The sequence below is a fragment of the Pseudopipra pipra genome, chromosome 11 (genome assembly GCF_036250125.1).
Source record: "Pseudopipra pipra isolate bDixPip1 chromosome 11, bDixPip1.hap1, whole genome shotgun sequence".
NCBI classification, from domain to species: Eukaryota; Metazoa; Chordata; class Aves; order Passeriformes; family Pipridae; genus Pseudopipra; species Pseudopipra pipra.
The window spans coordinates 17,563,922-17,587,364 of NC_087559.1; the positions used below are offsets into that span (position 1 = coordinate 17,563,922).

Genomic DNA, 23,443 nt, shown 5'->3' on the forward strand with positions numbered 1-23,443 from the left:
TTAGCTACCTGGTTTTGTTCTAAATAGGTTATACTCAGTGATTCTTAAAATCAGCCATGTGGATGTTCACATCAGGTTTCAGTCAAACCAACTAGGTCAAATCTCTGCTCTTAGCTGAGCAGCTCTAATTCTTGTTGGTCAGCCCAGCCTCCTTTTGGGTGTGTCTTCACATCTCCTCTCTTTTCATGCTTTATCTTGAGTTGTTTGCTTCTCATTCTCTTGGTTTTACTGCAAGCAAGCAGTCATTTCCCTTCTTTTTCTACCCATTTTTTTCTCTTTTTTTGACTAACAGAAAAGACTTGCTTGTCCTCATTTTGCTGATTTTTTATCCATTTGTGAAGCTGGGAGCTGCCTTCCATGGACAAACCCAGCTCTTCCTTGGAAAGCCTGAGCAGGGCGTGTGCTTTTTAAAGCTACGGTGACAGCGCCACTTATTTTTGTGTTCCTTTTATCTACTACAATGCAGTAATTAGATCAGTTGCCCAGCGAGCAGGGACCCATTTCCATTGGCACCAGGCAGAGGGAGGGATGCAATCCATGTTTCCCAGTTGCATAGAAGGGGTGCAGCTCATGAAAGATTTACTCAGACCACAAATGCCAAGCCCCTGTGGATGTGAGCGCTGCCAGGGTTTGGTGGCAGCTGAGCAGATGGATGTGGCTGGTGTGTCCAAGGAGGAGATGTGGAATTTAGAAGGAAACCAATAAATCAGGAGAAAACCAAGGCACATACTCTCTCTTGAACTTTTCCACACAAGTCAACAAGACTTGATTTACCAGCTGTGCATGTAGATTTTGTGCAATATCGTTATTGCTTGATTTTATAGCAGAGACATTAACGGTGTTGGCATTTACCTTTCAATGGTTATTGCTCCCATGTTAGCACCTTGTGTGAAAAAGGGCCTGTTGACATCTCTTGGGATGCTGGCTCCAAGCCTGGGTCTTGCCTGTAAAATTTAGTGGCACCGATGAACCTACTTCAGTTAATTAGAGCAATTCCCTCCTACAGACCTTGACTTTACCTGGGAATTCCCAAATAAGAAGGCTGAACTGATTTACTGGAACGGAATTGTAAACCAATGCTATGTCATTGCACTGCTTTCATCTTCCTGAAAGCTGCTGACATCTTTTCCCTGGTGATGCCATGGCATCAAAAATTTGGTTTAGGACAAATCATGTTTTTTCTGAAATTAAATATTAACCAGCAAACAGTCTAATGTTTGGTTTGGCTGTAAATAGGACTTTGTTTTTAAAGCCTCCCCAATTCTTGTAAGTTTAATGATAAGAACTATCATTTTTACAGAAGGGAAAAAAGCAGGCATAAAAAATCCAAGGTGCTTGTGACTTTTTACACCCTGAGCTCGATTTTGTGGTGAATGGCTTTGACCCTTGGTTTTCCTTGTGCTGATCATGTTTCTGATCATCCCAGGCAGCTTTTCCCTCCCAGTACTTATCCATCTCCTCCCAGGGCACTGTACCAGCCCTAAATAGAAAGGCTGGTTTCATACCCATGTCTGTTCCTGAGTGGAACAAGGGAAGTTCTGGGCCTTTTTAATCAGGAGAATTATCTGATGGAGAGGCAGAGCTGGATATGGATTAATATCTCGGTGTGATTTTTAGCTCTGGGCTCCGTGGCAAACAACCTGGCAGCTTCACCTCCTCTCTTTTATGGAGCTGAGGGTTTATTTTTGTGGGTGCCTTGGCTTTGTGCTGGAAAATGGAGAGACTTTTAGAGGAAAAAAAAAGAAGAAAGACACCTTTTTTCAATTTAAAAATAATGAAAAAAAGGAAGAAAACAACATCTTCCCAGCTGCCCACCGTGCCAGTGACTGCAGGCAGGTGAATAGAGCTTCCTGCCTGCCCTTGTCATGATAAAGCATTCATAGACAGAATATCTTAAATGAAAACCTTGACAGTATAATTGTTAATAAACTCAGTCACACGCGCTTGATATTCTTTATTTGTACAAATGTATTACTCTGCTGGTAACAGAGAGTGCTGCTGAGTTTGGACCCTGTGGAGATCTTTGACTCTGTATTGGCCAATATTTCTAATTCAGCAATTAGAGCAGTGCAAAATCAATACAGCCCCCATCAAACGGGGGAAGTCACGCCTTATTAAGGCATTTCAATTTAATTGTTAATAAACAATCCAGTGGCACTGGGGAGAACTCCTTTGGAACCTGTTAGCAGCTTGGTGCTAGTTAATATTAATCAGTGATAAAGGCTGTAAGGAAACAAGGGGCTGAGCTGCAGTTTGGGCTTGTGTAACAGCAAAAAAAAAAGGGTTCCTGGATGGGTACAAGGCATACAAATGTTGGAGCATCCTCGCAGGAGATGCAACGAGCGTGGGCCTGTGTCTGATTCCATATGACTGTTCTCATGTTCTTTCCCGAGGCATCTCTCCTGGATTGAGTTACTGTATTTGACAGACCAGATGATTTTTTTCTGGTCTTAAAATTTCACGGATACGTTCAACTGGTGCAAGTGAGAGACAGCCCAGCCTGTGGAGGGGAGGCTGAGGCATTTTGGATAATTATAAAATAAATAAATGCAGTGATGATATGTGTGTATGGAGTGAAACTGCTGCTGGGAGTGGGACGGAGGTGGTGACTGGCATTACTTTGCACCTGAAAAAGTGCATGGAGCTGGGAGGGAGCTCCGACCCAGGCTGGGAGAGCATTTCTAGAGCAGCTGGACCTGCCAGGCAGTGAGCACCCAACTGCCCTCCTCCGTCTTCTGTGCCAGGAATGATGCTTGGGGCAAAATTACAGCACCTGCTGTGTTGTTCCTCGTGGGTTTTTGCGTTTTCAAGAGAGCCACAGACTCTGTTTTGGGTTGGAAACGTGGTGAGTTTGTCTCTGTGTTGTGTGACAGCTCCTTGATGGAGCACAGATCCAGAGGTGTGGCACTCCTCACGTTGATTTGGTGCGAAAATCCAGCTCAAAAATTTCATTCTTTATTTACAGAAAGGTGCTTGAACTAAACAGGCCAGAGTGCCAGTGCTACTAACATCAGCTGCAAAAATAGGTGGTGACTACTAATACACTGCTAAACACTTGCACTGTGAGGAGCTGCTGTAAGTTATTCCCATTTTTCACTGAGTTGGGAAGTGAAACTATGGTTGAGTGGGATTTCTGTGGTCAGAGCCAGTTCAGAGTCAGAATTCCTACTTGGTGGCAAATGGCAAACATTTTTTCATATCAAATGAGGAAAAAATATTTGGATTTTGAAATTTGCAATGGAATAGAATCATAGAATCACAGAGTGGTTTGGAATGAGAGGGACCTTACAGACCATCTTGTTCTTAATACCTGACATGGGCAGGGACACCTTCCACTAGGGCAGGTTGCTCCAAGTCCTGTCCAACCTGGCCTTGAACAATTCCAGGAATGGGGAAGCCACAGCTTCTCTGGGCAGAACAACCATTCTCTTATTCCAAACAGCAATTATTTAATTGACCATATATACATGAAGTTTTTCAAATAATGTTATTTCAGAGTTGTTTAATACACCATTAGTATAGTGTGTAATATAATACATAAATGCTGCTTTTATAGGATTTAAATTTAAGGTGAGAAGAGGGTGAGAAGGGGCTGAGTGGCTCCCATCTCCACCAGCTACAGATGCTGTGTGTTTTATGGGGCAGCAGCTCTGCAGCCCTCAGCATGAGGAGGCAAACCCCAAATCTGGACCCAAGGGTGTCAGAACTAATGATGGAGGAGAAGCACTTGCCAACAACACTCATGTCAGGTCCCTGCTGCAGGGCCAGGAGCAGTTTGCTTTTTAGTCTGGAGCAGATTAGTCCCTCCCTTAGTGCTTTGCTTTATTATTATTGTGCAATTCCTCCTTCAGAGAAGTGGGTTTCAACCTGCAGCCGGAAAGTATTCCCAAAGTGCTATTTTACTATTTATTTTCATCCAACTTCCTATTACTGTGGCAACATGCACTTTGAATTTCATTAGTTTTATGCATTTAAGTTCCCTTTTTAAACCTTTATAAGGTCAGACCCTGCTTGGGTAAATCAACAATGTATTAAATTTGAGGTTCTGAGTAATACTTTTCCTTAAACAGCTGTAGATCACAGGTAAGTGAGGGCATTAGGGCTTCTGCTTTTTCGAGAAATATTTGTGGGCATTACTGATAAGCACATGCACCAAATTATTCTGTAATTAGATAAGCATCTTCCATCACAGATTCATTCTCGTGCACTTGTGGTCCATCAGCAGCACATTACAGGGTCCCTGCACTGAAACCACACAGGAGGAGGCTGTCATGTCATGCTCTGCAGCACAACAGCTCAAAGCTCTTGCTGCTGGAGCTGCTCCAGACCTCCTTGGGGTGGCCAGGAGCATCCCTCAGCACTGTGGGGTGCTGAGCATCCTACACAGGCCATGGGACTGCTGCTGGACCAGCAGTGAGTACGGTGTCGACCTCAGGGTTGCTCCTGCTGGGTAGCTGTGGTTTCACAGGGAGGTTTCATTGTCCTGTCCTGGTGACCAGCTGTTTTTTGCCCAGCCAAGACTCACATCACCCAAATAGGGTTCAGCTGGGGGGCAGCCAGCCCACAAAAGTCCCTGTTGCCTGTGCTTCTCACTTCACTACTGATTGCTAAAGCAGAGCCAATGCTCTCTCTCTCCTGATTTCCCACTTCTGTGGCCTCAGGCCCTTAGTTGCTTTCACCTGCCACTTGCATGGGTCTGCTTGACAAATGAGAAAGTACAAGCAGTTCTCCTGCCTCCTCTGGGCTTCTGGAGGGGTTTTCCTTCAATAAATAGGGCTCTTTGCAGTCTTCTGGTTTCACAGCCACTCATGAAAGTAGGTTGTGAGAAGCTGGTTTAGCGCGCGTTGGCTGTGTCCCTGCAGAAAGGGCCCTGCAGGCTGCAAAGCAGAGTCACTGCTGCCTCTTCCAGTGAGTTTGTGCTGAAGTTTGTGCTGGAGAAGTGCTGAGAGCCCTGGCTGGCAGGAGGCTGAGCTTCCCAAACTTCTCACGCGCAGTTTTATGTGCAACTTTCTGACTAAAGTTCAACTCGGAATACACCGAATAATTCAATTACATCTCTCCCGCTGGGTTATATAAGAGAAAGCTGAAGTTGTGCCTCGTTTCGTAAGGTAAAGCATATCCTTCTGCTGATCTGAGCAATCTCCCTGGTTTGCAGGGGGGTTTTGCTGCACCTCCTTGCTGAGCTGGGGCTTTTGGGGGAGAGAGGGTGCTGTAGCTGTTGTCTGCATTGACCGGCATCAGGTGAATGTGTGAAACCTGGGCTTATTTTGTGTGTTTCCATGGTGTTTCAGTGCACAGAGGAGACCGGAGCAGCTGGATCAGACCGTGGGCCAGCGGTCAGCATCCCCCTCCCTGGCACAGACTGCACCCAGCTCCCAGAGCCCCCGGGAGATGAGGGGCCGGGGCCAGCCCGGACCGGCGGCGGAGGGGCCGCGGAGGACACTGCAGGTGGACGCCAGGAGCCAGGGCCCGGGGAGGTCTCCCTCGGTGTCGCCGGACCGGGGCAGCACCCCTACCTCTCCCTACTCGGTCCCGCAGATCGCCCCCCTGCCCAGCAGCACCCTCTGCCCCATCTGCAAGACGACAGAGCTCACCTCCTCCCCCGGCCAGCCCAACTTCAACGCCTGCACCCAGTGTCACAGCAAAGTCTGCAACCAGTGTGGCTTCAACCCCAACCCGCACCTCACCCAGGTAACGCCTCCTCTTCCTCCCGCAGCCCTCCCGGCCGGCTCGGGGGGGTGCTGGGGTGGCTGCCACCGAGGTTCTCGCGTTCTCCAAGCACAGAAATTGCACCTTTGCTTTTGGCAGCTGCAAAGCACTGACCAAAAGCAAGGGCTGTGCTGGTAATCAGGGAATAATTGTGTTAACCTGAGCTTTGATGAGAGGAGGGAGGTAAATCAGTTGGAGGGAATTGGTAGACCATGAGAGGGGTTCAGTCTCTGTTGCTGAGACCCCAGAACGCTTGTCTGAGGTCTGCGCTCTCAGAACTGTCCGGAAGTCGAGGTGGGAGGGGAGGAGGGGGTTGCTGGCACCCCGAGGTGTTGAGCATCTCAAACCCTGACTCATCACAGGTGCTGATGGGCGAGTTTCAGGCAGCGTCACGCTCGGCGGCGGGAGGGAAGCGCCAGGAGTCGTGCGCAACATGATGCGGCGCTGGGGGAGCGTTTTGTGGGATGTGTGAGATGGAGGCTCGGGGTTCCGGGGGCGGATCCGGCAGCGGCACCAAATGGGGGTGCTGGGGCTGGCTGGGGTGAGGGGCTCCCTGTGCCAATCTGTCAGGTCAGAGACCTCCACACAGGGTGGGAAGTGACATGGATGGTTTTTGCAGCTGTTAAGAGCCAAACAATGGGGATTCCTACTCTCAGGCTTAATAACAGAAACTTAAAGCCACGCTTTAGAAACCCACTGTGCTGGCCCAGTTTATGACAAGACAGGATTTGGGCGCTGAAGTCCCCTGGATACCCAGGATTTATTGCCAGTAGCCATTTCTGGTAAGCACATGATGCTTGCTCCTGACACCAGACACAAGGGTTTGTAAATATCATTGTTTGAGAGAGAATCCAGCCTTCCAGTCCCTTTTTCCAATGGAACGAGAGTTGAGGTAGCTGACACTCCTGATGCAGCAAGGTATAATTACCTGGCTCCTGCTTTTACCCTGCAGGTATTTCCCCCTGCAAAGGTCAATATAAGGTCTCAGACTGAGGTAGAAATTCAGGCTCCTGCAAGGGAATGCCATGGGCCACTTTTTTGTTTCACTTTCAAGTTTCACTTTTAAATACATGTGCCAAACATTTATTTTGTTGTCCAAGCATTGCTTTGAAAGTTGACCAACTACTCTGAATAGTATCAGTTAACCAGCAAATAACCAAAGAGAAATGTACCAGGTACTCAGTTTCTGGTCAGCCTGGGTCTTGTCTCCTCTCTCTTGCCCCAAGAGCTTTCCCATGGTGGTTCTACCCCAGGTCTCTCCTACAGATACTCATGTTTAAATGTGAGTGTGCATGGAGTTTCTGCTTAGAACTCTAGGCCATCTCTCTCTTGGCATCTCTAGGTTTTTGTGCCCTCTGAAATGTGAGTGACTGTGGAGCATTTTTAAACATGAAATCAAAAAGTTGTACCTGAAATGGAAAAGGTGTGCTTTTTTTTTTTGTTTGTCCTGAGTTTAATATGCATTTCAGCAGCAAACAGCCTTATGAGTTGTAAGTAGGTCGTTGTGGGAGCTGGGGGATGAAAACAGTTGTCCAAGAGAAGCACATTTGCAGCTCATGTTGGCAGCCCGTGTGATGGGCTGGCTGGGGGAGCAGCGGTGGTTGCTGCCTGGTTGGAAGTGTGACTCGCTTTCCTCAGCATCATTCCTTGTGCTGCTATTCCAGAGTCACACAGAGAGGTGTCTGAAGCAGCCTGGTGGCGTTACAGAGGAGTAATGGGAGGCAGCTTGGAGGGTGCTCTCTATCTTGATGGTGGGAGCTGGGTTGGAAAGGATCTCCAGAGCGTCCAACCTCTGCTCAAAGCAGCAATCAAGGAAGGATCTCTGGGTTGTGCCCCTTTGGGTCCCAGAACCTTCCAAGGATGGATGTGCTGGTCCCACCTGCTCCATCACCTGACTGCCCTCACAGGGAAAACATCCACCCAGTCTGGTCCCTCCAACCCAGCAGGCGCTGCTGGGTGGCTGCACAGCTTTGCTAATGAGGGGCTGTATTTTCCATTTGCATTTCTTTATGAATGTATTTTCATGGGAATGGTTGATGTTGCCACTTTGTGCTGCAGTAGATAGGGATTTGTAACTTTTTTCTGCTTTCAAGGCTCTCTAGCAGGATTATATCATCAAAAACACCGCATTTTCTAAGGAAATCAAACCCAAGAAAACCAAAATTGTGTTTTGCTTGCTACCTCCTCTCCTGTGCAATCTGTGGGACTGCCAGAAACCATTGGCATAGTGAGGTGGGAGCTCCAGGACTGGTTTGGCATGATTTCTGAAACCATTTTGAGAGTCTGGTTTTGAAGCTTGTGTAAACACCTACTTTTCATGAGTCTTTTATATATACATATATGTGTGTGTGTGTGTGTATATATGTGTATATATATTTTATACACATGCTATAAAATAGCTTTTTATAATATATATAAAAATAAAGTAACAGACTTAGTGTATGAGCTGTAGTCCCTCATGCTCCACTGTTCTACTTACAATTCCAAGAGCAGGTTTTTCAGAGGAGGGTTAGCTGTACCTCCCAGCAAAACACCTTCACTTCGTAATTAGGTGATACCTTCTGCTCAGAAGCACGTGAACTCCTTTTAAAGACTACTTTTCTTTGCCTTTTGTGTTTTATCCCTTTTCAAGTGGCTTGATGGTCGTTTTGTCTTCAAGGCAAGTTATGAATTTCTGTGCTGACGAAGCAGTCGGCCTCCGTGGCATCTTGACTTGATCGCTTGCTGAGAAGAACAAAATATCTCGTTGGGTTTTTTTCTTCGCTGTCTGTTTATTCCTTTGAGCAGCAGCTCGTTCTTGTTTCACAAGACTGGGCAAACAGAAGTTCCTGTCTGCTGCTGGTGTCACTCAATATTTTACATGTAGATAATCACATTCTTCCCTCTGTTCATCTCTGTGCGCCGAAATAACTGCTGTCATCGTTTTCAATTTGGTCGTGTGCTGGCGGGCTGCTTTCCTCGTTCATTCACTTATTCCTGAAGGTCAGTGCTCTTGCCACAGACAGTTATTTTAAGCAAGGGGAATTATCAAGCAGGGAGCCATGGTGGCACCATTAAAGACAAGGAGTTATTTAATAACATGGCAAAATCGAGCAGTTTGCTTACACTCCTGTGCAGGAAATAAGTTTTTGAATGGAGAGGTGTTATTTTTAGTGCAACGGTGCAGCTATAACGTTCTAGTAGGATTTTTAATTTCTCATTAAAACTTTTTTTTCTACTTTTCTTCTGTGTTGTCTTCGAGGGGTTTTTTTGGACAGCTTGTTCTGCAGGACTGTACCAGTGATGCTGTCATCTCCTCTAGGGAGAATAGCTCAGTTTCAAACCAGTACAATGGGTTTAGAAAATCCTCTTTTTATACATCTTTTGCTTTGTTCCGCCGCTCCCGTGGCTTTCGCCTGACTGATCCTGCAGCATGTTCATCTGATTGGATTTGCTCTGTTTGGTATCATGAGGAGTAACCTGCAGGCATCCTTTCTGCCTCTCTGGGGTTTTGAAGTACCGCCGCACATTGCTAATTTGATAAATTAATTTCTTCTTCAGTCTTCTCTTAAAATTTGTTGGGCTTCTTTTAATTTGTTTTCTCCCCATCCTAAGTACTAAACCAAAAAACACGAGGAACTTGAGTTTGATTTTAATCAAGAGCAGTGGCACTGCATTAAAACATGTGCTTTAGTTAGAGCTGAAATGAAACTCAGAATGCCTGGCTGCCTAATAGGTCTGCTTGAAACCATTTGGGATTATAGGAAATCTTTGCCTTCTGCCTTACATTTCTATTGTGCTTTCCGAAGTGGTGTTTATTAGATGCAGTTTCATCAGTATTCAAATGCACCACCCTGAATAAAAGGAACATATTTGTACATGTGTGTTCTTGACCAAATGCCTTTCTTTTTGAAGTCCCTGCTTTTGTCCCCGGGCCATTTTGATTGTGCTTGCTGTATTTGTGACCATATTTATGATTGAGAATTGTAAACTTCAGTTCTGGCTCACTTTTTTAGCTCCACTTAGGGAGACTAAAGTGATTCTTTGTACTTTTTATGCCGTGAATATAATGAATTATGAAATATTTAAAATATTTGAGAATAAATCTGTTCCCTATGTGCTCTGTGCCATGTAAGCTCATCACCAACCTTTGATCACAGGCCTTCAGCAAGCAAAACATAAAAAGTCTCAGGGAGGATTAAAAACTGCTGGTTGGTTTCCCAGCAGTGGTCAGGGTTGTTTGACAGGAGAAGAAAAATTCTCAGCAGCTCCTGAGTTACCTGTGGCAAGAGGAGATAGCCACAAAAATCGTTTAAAGTTTTTAGATAAATGTTGAAATTGTATCAGTGGAAAATAGACCATCAGCTGAGGAGATGAGACTGAAATAGTGTAAGTATTGTGTAGGGCTGTGTTTATCCTGCCATAACCTAACAGTAGATGGTTTTCTGCTCAGTAGTGTAAGAACATTTGAGTGAAGTGGAACAAAGAAGAAGAGGAGGTAGGGGAAGCAGAGGGGTGACACAGTGCTCAGCAGAGCATCTCTGGTGGCAGGAGTGGGGCTCGTTGGCACTGGAGGGATGGCCATGGTCCAAAGCCTTCTCCAGCCTGGCTGTACCAGCAGGAGTGGTGCCTGCTCACAGCATCACCTCCAGCCATTTAGCAAATGACTGAAAAAAACCCAAATATTGAAATTATGAAGCTGTTCATACACTGCTTTTCTTAAAAGCCCATTTCTCATTTGGTTCACTGTCCCAATTTTATACCACAACAGTGTCCAATTTTCAGCAAACCCCACCATTTTTGTGAATTAAGGGCCTAATCTAAATTATTTACCCTTCAGGAGGCTTTGGCTTGGCTAGTGACCACTAGTTCAGTAGCACTGCAAGCCAAGGGCTGTGCTCAGGGTGCCAGGGGTGTTATTAGTTCTGCATTAAACAAATGGCTGTTACTAACGAACAGTAAATCCTCATTTCTTCCTCTCATCCATCTCCTCTCCTGCTGGTCATTCACTGAACATCCAAATACTTACAGGTCTCTGATGCTGTGTAAGCATGGGCAAAATCCTCATGGGTGTCATTGCTTTTACCCTGGGGTCTAGGAGATGATTTGGTGGAAGTAGCTTGGTGCAGGTCACTCGTGGTCTGGGTAGCTCTGAGGTCACTGGAGCACAGCTGTAATTTATATTTCTGTGATTTCTGTGGCTTGAAGTCATGTTTTACAATATGCTGTGCTCTGATGCACTGCCCTGTGTGTTAATGTGGTGGGTTTGGGGGTGGAAGCACCAAGGGCTGAGCAAGGAAGGACTGGATGAAAACAGGGATCTGCTTGCTGATAGATAATTAAATATGTTTTTATGAGAGATTTGGTTTCCCTTGTCTCTCTCTGCCTTTTCCAGCAACGAGAGGAGTCCATCTCCTCTTTAGTTCTTCATTGAGAAGCTGCAGGGCAATGGTGGCGTGGCATCTACTAAATTTCCAAGTTTTCTCTGGGTGCATCAGCTCCGTGTTGGACGTAGCTCTTTGCAAGGGGAGTGATGGCAGAGGATGAGCCACGATATTACATTTACATGGTCTCTTCTCTTACTGAACAGCAAAGCCAACCAGGATTTCTCCTGCCCTTGGGACCTCAATGACACTTTGTTTTTCTGGCCATGAAGCACCTCCAGTCCCAGTGGCACCACATCTCCAGGAGGTGTTATTGTGCTCATGCACAAAGGCTGTGTTTAGAGGTTATAGTTCCCTCTCTTTTTAAAGAATGAGTGTTGAAAAAAACTGTTTTTCTGGTCTGACATCCCCTGGGGCATTTCACACCCTGGTGTCCTGCTCATGGTGTCCATGGGTAACTGGGGAGGTAGGGCTGGAGGGTTGGCTCTGTCTGCAGCAGTCCATCCTCCTGGGCACCTTTCAGTAAGTTCAGGACTGTGTTTTTTCCTCCTACGATCAGATCAAACCCCTGGACACGCTTGGGCAGGCAGGGTTTGTGTTCTGTGGTGTTAGACAGCTTTTTTGCATGTGTACGTGGTAGATTGCACCCTACATCCAGCCAGACCCCTGCACTGCTGAGTCAGATTGCCCATTTCAGAATGATTTCTCTTTTGAGATCATCCTTCTTTACCATATAGCTGTAAAAATAAATCTGTCGTTAGCATTACGTTGCAGATCTGGGAGAAATTTTCCATTGGATCAGGCTGCACAATGGGAGAGAAATAAGAGTTTTATTCCAATTTGTTCTTTGTTTTTAGCAAAGCTTCAGCCAGCAGTGACCTGCATCTGCAGCAGGCGATGCTGTTTGCAGGATCTGGGGCTTGCCATGCCTGCTGCCTTCTCCTAAGGATGCAGCAGTTTGGGCTGCAGCCCCCTGGGCAGGAATGCTTGGCCCAGACTCCTGCCACAGCGAAGCTCCCATCCCGATGCCCAGGGTCAGCATCTGCACCATGAGGTGGGACCAGAGCTTGATGGGGATGTGCCCACTTAAGGAAGCCCTGCAGCTCTCCTCAAGAGCACCCTGTGAGCTAGGCACTGAAAATCTGCTCTTTGTGACTGCAGTGGATAGTCTGCATTTTTTGTGGTGAAAAAATATTGATAGGAACCTGGAATTTATCACCCTGGACCAACCGGTCGCATGTGTGTGTATATTTCCCGTATTTCAGCCCTTCCTCACCATCACCCTTCACTTCTTAATCCCTTTATCCCTATACCAAGTGTCCCAGCCCTCTTGGCATCCTGTATCTGCAGTGGTGCAGTGAAGGATGTGTCTGTTATCCCTTGGTTAGACTTGTATTTATTTCTGCTCTATCTCTTTTTTTTAATGGGGTGATTAACACTGGGTAGAACAACTCATGTGAAGCCGGAGAGCAGCACACTTGTCTTGCTGAGCCTTTCTACACAGAAATGGCTTGTTTGCCTTTTTGGTCCCTGCTGCAGCCCGAGCAGGAGCTTCTCCCAGCCGTCTGCAGAGACGTGCAACTCGTCTGTTTGACAGATCACAATTTAAGTCGGAGCCCACGAAGGAAAGCTCATGAGTAATTCTGGCCGTTCCTCCCAGTGCGCCACCTTTCGCTGCGCTCCGCGTGGATGATTCAAATAATGCAAAATGTCAAAAAATATCTTGGCTAGACGGTTGCTGGTGACTAAGGGGGCTAGTGTTGCTCGGGGTGGGTCCTCTCCACTGACAGCTGGCGCAGGAACTGTGGGAACACAGGAGGGGCTGTGGTGACGCCTTAAATTGTTCGGAGGGGATGGGAGAGTGTGGCTTCCCGCAGGCAGGAGCGATGCTGCGGTACAGAGGGGTAATTAAAACAACTGCAAGTAGAGAGGAATCCTCCCGAGGGATGGGAAGTGGCCTGCTTTCTGCTTGGCATCTTCTGCTGCTTGCTAAATACCAAGCCCAGCAAGCCGCGCGTGCTGAGCCGCCGCCGCCGCCCTGCGCCGTCCTTCCCTCGGTACATTAAGTTACAACAAGCTGTTTGCTTGGACGAGACATGGTTTCCCTCTGGCTTTCAGCTCCCAGATCACTTTATCATTAAAAAGAAGAGCCAGCTGAGGATCAGAAGCGGTTGTCAAGCTTTCCAAAGCGGAGCGGGGTACTGAGTCAGAGGGTCCCTGCGTTTTTGAGAGCTTTGCTGTGCCTGCTGCTTGCTTTCATTTCACTCCCCTGAACACCCCCAGGCAGAGCAACAAGATTCTTTACAGCCTATGGTGGTGGATGGGGACATTTTGCTCACATGGATGTTACTCCAGGTTTTCTCACTGGTGAAGCACATGAAATCACACATGTGGTTGAGTGTCCCTCTGCATCCCGCTTACTGCACAGGCAGTATCCCAGAGAGCAGGAATTGCACAGGGCTTTATAGCCCTCGCTTGTGTGGTCTGGTTTGCAGTGTGTGCTTGGTGCTGGAATGCTGTGCTGCCTCGGGGAGCGCTTAGGGGGAAACTTCAAGAGCTTTCAGTGCCTTGATGGGGATTGAGTTAATCCTAGCTGAATTCATTCCTATTTACTGTCTTTCTGCAAGCTGCAGAGAGCAGGGTGGTTATAAGGAAGGGTGTCAGACACTCTACCCTGGCACCCACTCTGTACCCTGGGGGCTGCATCTCTGGTGTAGGGGTGCCTGGTGGGAGAACCCCAGTGAAGGAGGAGATGTTGTGACATGGCTCTTCCCACCGTAGCTGGTAGTGAGGTCCATCTGGTCCTTAAAGACAGAGGTGGTGGCATCTCATCAGCATCTCTTGTAACCTGAATTTAGCTGATCACCATTGCTATTTATAGAGCTGTGTGGGCTCCCATCACCAGAAACCAAATTGTTTCTTCCTGACCTGTCTCTTGGCCATGGTCATGTTTAGATGCTAAGAAGCAGACTTCTGAAAGTGAATGTCTTGAGGTGCTTGTGGGACAGCAGTTCATGCCTGCAGAGGTGTTCCTCCCCACCTTAATTCAAGCCTTGCTCCCAGATCTCACGCTCCTGCTGTACCCAGCTCCTCTTCTCAGAGACATAACAGACGTCCCTGCTCCTGGGCAGCCCAGATCTGAGGGGTACAGTGCTAATGGACTGTGAAAACTGGTTATTTTAACTCTGATTGAAATGCTGTTTTTTCTAGGCTGCAAACCTTTTGATCAAGGACAGCCGAAGGGTGGGATGTTTCCGTTCTGGAGTCAGTTTGTGTTCTAAATAGGCTGTGCCGCTGGCGTGGCTTTCTGCTCTGAGTAAATCAAAGCCAAGTTGTTGGAATGGCTCAGTAGGGAAATCCAGAGAGTGAGATGTGGCCTTAATGGGATGGGAGTAGACTATGCAGCAGGCTGGTGGGATTAAAGGTTTGTCAGAAGGAGTTAAGGCATGGACGTAATATGGCACTATACCAGCTGGAAGTCAGTTTGGAAGACTGAATGGCCAGTGTGTCCCTCCCCTTCCTCCCTTGCCCCCTGCCCTGGACACTTTGATGCCCATCTCCTGCATCCTAATGAAGCCCAACTGCTTGTGCAGCAGCCTTACAAAGAACCCCCAGGACGGGAAGAAGTGTGAACATTGAAATTTTGTTCCCTCCCCAGCTGTTCTGCCACCCCCTTGCTATGTCCAAGCCGTGGGGGCAGACTGGCCAGACCCTTGAGCTGGAGACCTCCTTGGAAGAGACCCGAGTGGCGGGCAGGATAGATGTGCCCATCAGTCTTACGGAGAGGAAATTTTGCGCCCACCTACCTCTGGCCGCCCTCTCCCCTTTCTGATGAGCACGGCACAGTATTCCCATTAGGCGGAAACAGAAGCACAAACACTCGGGCTCATCTGTTCAGCAGAGCCAAGATTATTCTGAATCATCCGACATCCTTATCAGGGCGCTCCAGCCGGCGCTTGCATCAGTCACAGCGCGGGCTGGCGGAGTCGGCGGCAGCGCTCGGCCCGCTTTAATTGCCACGAGCCAGCAGCTATTTGAAGCCCTGTCCCCAAAGAGCAAACGAGCTCGTCACTGCGTGGAACTCGGCTTTGCAGGAACCGTGGGATCAGCAGGCGTTCCCTGTTGAAAACCTGCTAAGGATGCAGGCCTGTAGGGGTGCATGCGAAGTGCAGCAACCAGCTGGGCGTGGTGGAATGGGCTTGGATCTGCGAGTGGGAGCTCCCCTTGGGATTCTAGTTTGGGGATTTTTTTTTCCCCCCTAATTGCAGAGTACCCTGATGCCTAACAGGCAGGGAGGGAAGCTGGAAAGGCTGTGTCCCTGTGACTCCTCAGGTGTGAGGTTCCTCCAAAACCAGCTTTGAGGTGCATGGCTCTGAGCTGCACGTTTGTTCTGTTCTCTCAGGTGTACCATGTTGTCTTTACTCCCTGTGAGACATCTCATCTCTCTCCTGATCTCCTGGAAGGCACTGCCTGCTGTGTTCACCTCTGTTCTCAGTGTGACGCCCAGTAGATAAAATAGCAGGTCTAGTGGAAAAGTCTGGCTGAAAACTAGGTGGTCTGTACTAAAATTACTCTGGGGACCTGAGGAAGGGTTGAATTACCTGTGTTTCTGGATTCCTCAGAAATAAGGAGCATACTTATTGTGGGGAGAAGCCTGTCCTTGAGCTCACTTACCTCTGTTCTGCCCGCGTACTCTGTGTATTGCAAAACCTTTGGAGCTTTGAGAAAAGCGAATACCCTTGGTGTTTGATGGAGCACAGCATGCTAATGCAAGACCAGCAGTGCTGGGATCTATCCCAAAAGGTGAAGCCCAGTTAAAGTGAGCCCTTGTGCCTGGGCATGGTGCTGTCATCTTGTCTTAGCACCTGCTCAAGGGACCTTTGGCAGACTGGGGCATGAATCCCCATTTTTCTTGGAGTCCCAAGTCAGTATGGAGATGCTGGGCCAGGCCAGCTCATACCTTTAAATCTGTTTTTACACATTCTACCTTATGTTCTGACCTGCCATATTAATTTTCCAGCTGATATGATTGTGGCTTTCAAATTGGAGAGTGCGTTGAGAACTGTCCCCAAACAGGCATGCTGCTGCTGCCATCTGTCTTTGAGCTGCTTCTGGGACCCCACTATTTGCTCTCAGAAGACAACTGTTATTGCTTTATTGACTTCGGAATTAAAAAAGTCCAATACCTTCTGAAATACTCTTTTCCGTAACTAGGTGCTAAATTCCTGTTGACGCCTGGGATACGTATTGAAATAATAATAATGATAATAATAGTGCTTTATGCAGATCCTGAGCATGAAGTTTTTGCAGTTCTGCCCCCAAAAAAGTCTGATAATCTGATGGTTTTGAAGGACATGTCATTTGGAGGGCTCTGAAGAGCTTCAGCACCACTGCATTAAGGGATCTCCAAGCCATGGCACCCCATGGGTGATACGTTACTGTTTGTAGAAAGTGAAAGCTTCAGTGCATTTTCTGATGGTTTTGGCCAGCACAAGCTGTTGCCCCAAGTCCTGCTTCTTCTCCAGCCGACCCATTTTCCCATGTCCTCCTGTGCCACCCAGCCTGCATCCCACTGGGAAGCAAAGGTCTCAGCATGGTGAGACCCTCTCCCTGTGTGAGTGGGTCCCTGTGCACTGAAGAGCAGCACCGCCCAGGTGATGTTGGCCCTGCACCGTGTGCTCTGTCACATCCCAACTCCTGCTGCATCCCATGATTCAGACCTGCTTCTCCTTTTCTTTCTCTGCAGAGTGCCAGGAGTCAGCCCACGCCAACAGACACGGCTGTGGGCAGATAAAAGCTTATGGGAAGGTGGTGTTTATTTGGATGGCAAATGTTCTCCCCCCCTCCGGGTGCACAGATCCTGCTGCTTCCTCCTTGCTGGCCAATCCATCCCTTACCTGCCTGGTTTAAGGCAGTTTGGGGCTGATTGCTCGCAGTCAGCATGGCTCCCACTGTTCAGCTGGAGGTTTTGATGCACAACACTTGAAAATCAGAGGCAAGACCTCTCCAGCTGAACCCCTGAAAGTGGAGGGAGCAGCGATCCCTGCTGCTGTCTTACCTGCAAAAAATGCCCTGTAGGTCATCAGAGTCAGTCCCATGGCTGGTAATTACAAACAAGTTGCCTGGGTTTGCAGCCAGGGCTTGAGGACAAGATTTATTATTTCCCTGCAAAAGTGGTTTCTAATTGGCATTGGAGCAAATCGAAGGGGGGCGAAATCAGTGTGAACTGTGCAGTTTGCTCCTCTGTAGTTTCCTTGCTGTCTGGACGGACATGGAGCACTGCAGCTGGCATTGCCCGTGTGCTGCTGCTTGGAGATTGTTCAAAGAAAAGCTAAGAAGCCCCAGAAGGTGGAGAAAAGATTTGCTTCAGCAATTTTTTTTAATTGTGGTTTTGTTGTTTTTGTTTTTTTTTTTACCTGAGCAATTTCTATTTGCATTTTTTTTTGTCTTCTGTAGCAGTTTCTGGTCTTGTCATCGAGGACTTGGCCCCTCATTTGAGCAGGGCGAAACTGGCTTTTGTGGTAAGCTTGCCTGGGGTGTTGAGTTGGGCTGAGGGGTCCTAGGCAGGTTGCTCTGTGGTGATCCTCTGAGCCCCCCTTCAGAAGGGCTGCAGAGAGCTCTCCTAATGGGATGACTTTGCATTTTGGCTAGGGTTGTGATAGAAGAGACAGTCTTTTGACTGGTAGGATCCTTTTTCATTAAGAGTTTATTCACCGTGCCGGTGTATCAGTTCAGATCTCCATGGCAATGATGACTTTAGATCAGCAAGCAAAAAAATTGTAAAATTGAATCCTAGAATGGTTTGGGTTGGGAGGGATCTTAAAGACCAGGTTGTTCCAAACCCCCTGCCCTGGGCAGGGATACCTTCCACTAGACCAGGTTGCTCCAACCTGGCCTTGAGCATTTCCAGGAACAGGACATTCACAGCTTCTCTGGGCAACCTGTGCCAGGGCCTCACCACCCTCACAGTAAAGAATTTCTTCCTAATATCCAATTTAAACCTGCTCTCTATCAGTGGGAAGCCGTTCTGCCTTGTCCTGTCACTCCAGGCCTCATCCAAAGTCCTTCTCCAGCTCTCTTGGAGCCCCTTTAGGTACTAGAAGGGGCTCAAGGTCTCCCTGGAACTTTCTGTTCTCCATGCTGAACAACTCCAACTCTCTCATCAAATCATGATTTGAATGACCAATTTTAATCTTGCTTTGCAACTACCTTTTTTTTTTTTTTTTTTTTGAAGACAGAGTGTTGCTCTTGTAGACTGGCTGGCAAATGCAGCAGCCTTGTCTTCATGGGTAAATAATAGCTATAAAAAGCCAGTTAAAAGTGATGTGGCTCTACAGGTATCTGTTCAAATTCTAATTGTTCATAGATTTTTGTTTTAGAATTGGCATTGTTTACTTAGTAGATGATGACTTATGAGCCAAGTCCAGGTGCATTTGGATAAGGATAGGAATTCCAATACAGAAAATCTATTCTAGTTCATTTAAATAGGTGACTAAACAAGCTGTTTCTGGTGTTTATGGCTATACTTGTAAGATCTTTTCAGGTTCCATGGCCACTCAAGTGGGTCTTGCCAGAAGAAGGTGAGACAAGAGGTGTGTCTGGAGACAGGTAATCTGGAGGCAGCTTTGTCAGTGCCATGCAAGGCTGAGCTCCTTTCCTCCAAAGCTGCCTGAGTCGCTCCTAAAAGTGCACAGAAACTGCACCTGGAAACACAGAAAACCATTCGCTGGGTCTGAGTTCATGGAGGTGCCATGGAGCCCCATGGGAGGTCATCACCAAGAGTTCTGCAGTGTAAAGCTGGTGGCAGTCACTTCTAGGAGACATTTTACACATCGTGGTCTTGGTGCCAGGACGGGCTCCCATGGATGGATGCCTTCAGCAAGGAAGCTGCTCTCAGGCTGTTTTTACTGGATAAAGCTGTGCAATGTCTGTGGTCTGTAGGACAGCAAGTAATGGACTTAGACTGCAAGGGAGATTTAGGTTAATATTTTGGGAACGTTTCCTAGCAGTGAAGATGGTTAAGCAAAAGCCCCTTTATTCCTCCTTTCCCCCCCCCCCCCCAGTAAATCCACAACTGATGCAAAGTTTTAAAGACCAAATTAGACAAACATCTGTTGTCAGCGATGCAGACTTGTTTGATCCTGCCCAGGCCACGGGATGGATCCAAAACCTTTCAGAGGCCATTACAGCCCTCTCTCCCTGCTGCTGCAGGACATCAGGGCAAAATCCTGAAGCCTTTAATATGGCTTTGTTGGGACAAAGCAGCAGCAGGATGCAGGAACTTCTAGAGGAGAGTGAGGAGCGTGGCAGGGAAAGGCAGTGCAGGGTGCCCAGGCTGGAGGAAACCCACCCAGTGCCTCTCCTCTGCTTGTCAGAGAGGCCTAAAGATGCTCAAGGTTTGTGGTAGGGCCCTAAGTCCTGTGGGAAAGCCTCTTGCATCCATCTGGGGCCGCTGGAGCCAGGAGATGATCTGTGGTTGATAGAACAGTTTTCACAAGCTTTCTCAGTGCTGTGGTTTGTTATACCTCTACTGTGGGAAGGGGGCTGCCTGGGATGGCTTTGTCAGGGGGTTAGGATTAATCCTCCTTCTGGACACCTTCCAGGTTGTTCTCTTGGGTCTCTCCCATCTGAGTGTAATAAGTCCTGGCTGGGTGGGACCTTTCCTCCCCTTGACAGTGCTCCTTCCCCTGCCTCCTCCACAGCACCCTGAGTGTTGTCCCTCATGATAGCCCCTGTGGGCCTCCATCCTCCAGGCACTGCATCCTGCTGTGCCTCACTGCAGCTCTTCAGCTCAGTCACTATCATCTAATGAGATTCCTGGACAAACCAGTACAGCCAGCTTCCAAGGAGGGCTGTGCGGAGCATCCATCTGTGTCCAGACCCTGAACAGGACAGGGGGATGTGCTGTGGCTGTCTCCTTCCAGGTGCACACCCAAACTTTGTGCCTTTTTAATTTGTTCAATATTCGCATCCTCTGAGCAGCACAATAACCCAAATGAAGGTCTGGGCTGTCCGAGGGGTTTCAGGGAAGATCAGACCTGCCCTGGGCAGCCTATTGCTCTTCTGGCCAGTGTTTAGTACCCAGCCAGGGTGTCTTGGGATAGTGGCATCTGTTTGCATTTCCTTTGCTGCAGCCATAGATTTTCGCTTCACAGATTGTGTGGCTAGCTGGATTATAAATTATTCATGGCAGGCAATTTATCGTGTTTATCTGGAATAATTGAGCAATTAAGTCTGTTTAGGTATGTAAAAAGATTATGCAATGGCTTGTCTATCTTCAGGCCTTAAATTCTGCAAGAGCATTTGTTACATATTTAATCCAGAATAACAAAAAAAAAAAAAAGGCTGAAGATAGACTCTACTTTGATGCACTGATCCACTGCAATGTGTTTATTCACACAAGTTTTTTATTCCAGCAGCTTCACTTATAAATACAACACTGGCCCAGGATAATTGAGACTTAACTTGGCTCCTTCAGTCTGGGGGAAGTGTGAGGCCATAACACCAGGGCTGTGACTGTGTCTCTGAAAATACTTTGGGCTATTTATGCCAGCACCAGGATTGTCATTAGTGTTTAGAAACCTCCATCCTAGACACGTAGGTCAGAGGATCGAGCTCCTCTCCGCCCTCACTGCTATGCAGTACTCAGATATTGATGCTGCCAAGGTAATCATCCTCAGTGCAATCACCCAGCACCTACAGGATGGACAAGGGCTCAGACCCAGCCAGCATGGGTTTAGGAGGGGCAGGTCCTGTCTGTCCAACCTGATCTCCTTTTATGATCAGGTGACCCGCCTGGTGGATGAGGGGAAGGCTGTGGATGTGTCTACCTGGACTTCAGCAAGGCCTTTGACACCGTCTCCCACAGCATACTCCTGAAAAAGCTGCAGCCCACAGCTCGGACAGGGGCACTCTGTGCTGGGTTAGGAACTGGCTGGAGGGCTGGGCCCAGAAAGTGGTGGGGAACGGGGCTGCATCCAGTTGGAATCCAGTCACTAGTGGTGTCCCCAGGGATCAGTGTTGGGCCCAGTTCTGTTTAATGTCTTTATTGATGATTTAGATGAGGGGATTGAGTCCATCATCAGCAAATTTGCAGATGACACCAAGCTGGGGGGGAGTGTCGATCAGCTGGAGGGCAGGAGGGCTCTGCAGGGGAACCTGGACAGGCTGGAGAGTTGGGCTGATTCCAACAGGATGAGGTTCAACAAGGCCAAGTGCCGGGTCCTGCACTTTGACCACAACAACCCCCTGCAGTGCTACAGGCTGGGGATAGAGTGGCTGGAGAGCAGCCAGGCAGAGAGGGACCTGGGAGTTTGGATTGACAAGAAGCTGAACATGAGCCAGAATGTGCCCAGGTGGCCAAGAAGGCCAATGGCATCCTGGCCTGTGTCAGGAACAGTGTGGCCAGCAGGTCCAAGGAAGTGATTCTTCCCCTGTACTCAGCGCTGGTGAGGCCACACCTTGAGTACTGTGTCCAGTTCTGGGCCCTCAGTTCAGGAAGGGAGCTGGGGCTGTTCAACCTGGAGAAGAGGAGGCTCAGGGGAGACCTCCTCACTCTCTACAACTCTCTGCCAGGAGGTTGTAGCCAGGTGGGGGTTTGTCTCTTTTCCCAGGCAACTATCAGCAAGACAAGAGGGCTCGGTCTCAAGTTGTGCCAGGGGGGGTTTAGGTTGGATATTAGGAAGAATTTCTTTACAGAGAGGATGATCAGACATTGGAATGGGCTGCCCAGGGAAGTGGTGGATTCTCCATCCCTGGAGATTTTTAAAAAGAGCCTGGATGTGGCATCAGTGCCATGGTCTAGTAACCGCAGAGGTGTTGGATCAAGGGTTAGACTCGATTATCTCGGAGGTCCCTTCCAACCCAGCTGATTCTATGATTCTGTGATTCTATAATGCGAAGTTTGGGGTGTGAAAGGACCTCTAAATATTCAAGAGTGTTTTGTTTAGTCCCTGAGCTACAGCCATTATCTCCCATTGCTTTAATTGTCCAGAAGAGCTCCCCAAGGAGCCAGGAGCTCATGGGCAAGGCTGCAACAGGGACTACTCAGAGCTGATTAAATGTGAGCCTTGCAGTAAATGGATGATTTTATTCTGTGTTACTAATAGTAAACTGGGCTGCTTTTAAATTAGTCTGTTATGAGTCTCTGTTTACTGAGAGCAGCCTGTGCTCTTTATAGCATTATAGCTGTGAATTGCATCGCTGCTGCACAGGGCACCCCGAGAGGCCCCGTGGCCTCATGTATTCCTCTGCTTTGGGCAGGAGGTGCCAGAGAATGGAAAGTTTTGAGCTCCCCTGCTCCCTCCCAGGCTGCTATTTTAGTTCCGCAGGAGACAATGAGTGAGCAGGACCGGAGGCTCCTGTTACTCGGGACGTCCGTCCTTCTGCTGGCGGCAGGGCACGGGAGCAGCAGCAGAAAAAGGCAAAGCAAGCCATTAGGCTTTCCTTGGCCGAGAGGGCTCCCGTGGAAGTCCCGCATTACGGAGCGGGAGGGACCTGGGGCTGCACTTAGAGCACCTCGGCGTGCAAAGCTCGGGAGGTTAAAACCCGGGGTGAGCTCTCTGCCATGCTCCCTGCCCGGGCCCAGGGCACAGCATCCTTCCAGCACGTACAGACGTCCAAACCTTTCATGCGCTCCTGCGGACGGGGAACAAAGGCTGTCTAAACAGGAGCTAGTGAGGCAGCAAATCGCACAAGAAACCTTCCCTAATGAACTGGAAGGACTTGTCCCTTCGCCTCGGGCGGCGGCACTGCCGGCGTGCTTAGCTAGTCAGCGCCTTGTTTGGCGGGGGGACCCGCGCTCCCGGGAGGGAGCAGAGGAGCAGCAGTGGGTCTGACGCTGGAAAGGTTTCCTCTGCCCGTCTGCTCCTCTCCGCCAGCAAGGGAGAGTAGTGAAGGAGGGGATGCTCTCACTTCCCGGGGAGCCAGCGGCTCCATCGCTGCCTTAGCCATGGGGAATGCTGCCGGGGAGCACCGTCCTGCCTGTGACGGCGGATCGAGGTTAGTTGCAAAGCTGTTGGGCGTGCAGTTGTTTCCTTTGATCGTTTGCTTCATCCCCGTGTTGGTGGCTGCGTGGTGTGGGTAAAAAACGACCGAGCAGCAAGGCACAGGAGCTAGAGGTCGCTTTGAAAGCCAGAGGGTCTGCAGTGGAGGTCAGTGCTTCCTGCCGCCCTTTGGGGAGAGGAGATGTGCTTGAGCAGCCTTGGGTTGGTTCAGGGAGCGCTAACCAGAGAAAGGAAGCTGGTGGAGAAGTGACTCATAGGATGAAATGGCACTGTCTTATTCCGCAGCTCGATTCTCTGGACAAACGCGGTTTCCCATCTGTTATTTGCAGAGAAGGAGATGAGTTTGGGGGTTGGTTCCTCTCGCTC

General features: G+C 48.5%; 1 protein-coding gene across 2 annotated transcripts in view; it reads left to right on the top strand.

Annotated features, from left to right (window-relative positions):
• Positions 1-23,443, top strand: part of BSN (bassoon presynaptic cytomatrix protein) — a 93,827-nt gene that overhangs the window by 17,901 nt on the left and 52,483 nt on the right. For both annotated transcript variants that reach the window (XM_064667923.1, XM_064667924.1), the window contains exon 2: positions 5,292-5,691. In XM_064667923.1, coding sequence (XP_064523993.1) covers positions 5,292-5,691 — 400 coding nt within the window. The remainder of the gene's footprint in view (positions 1-5,291; positions 5,692-23,443) is intronic.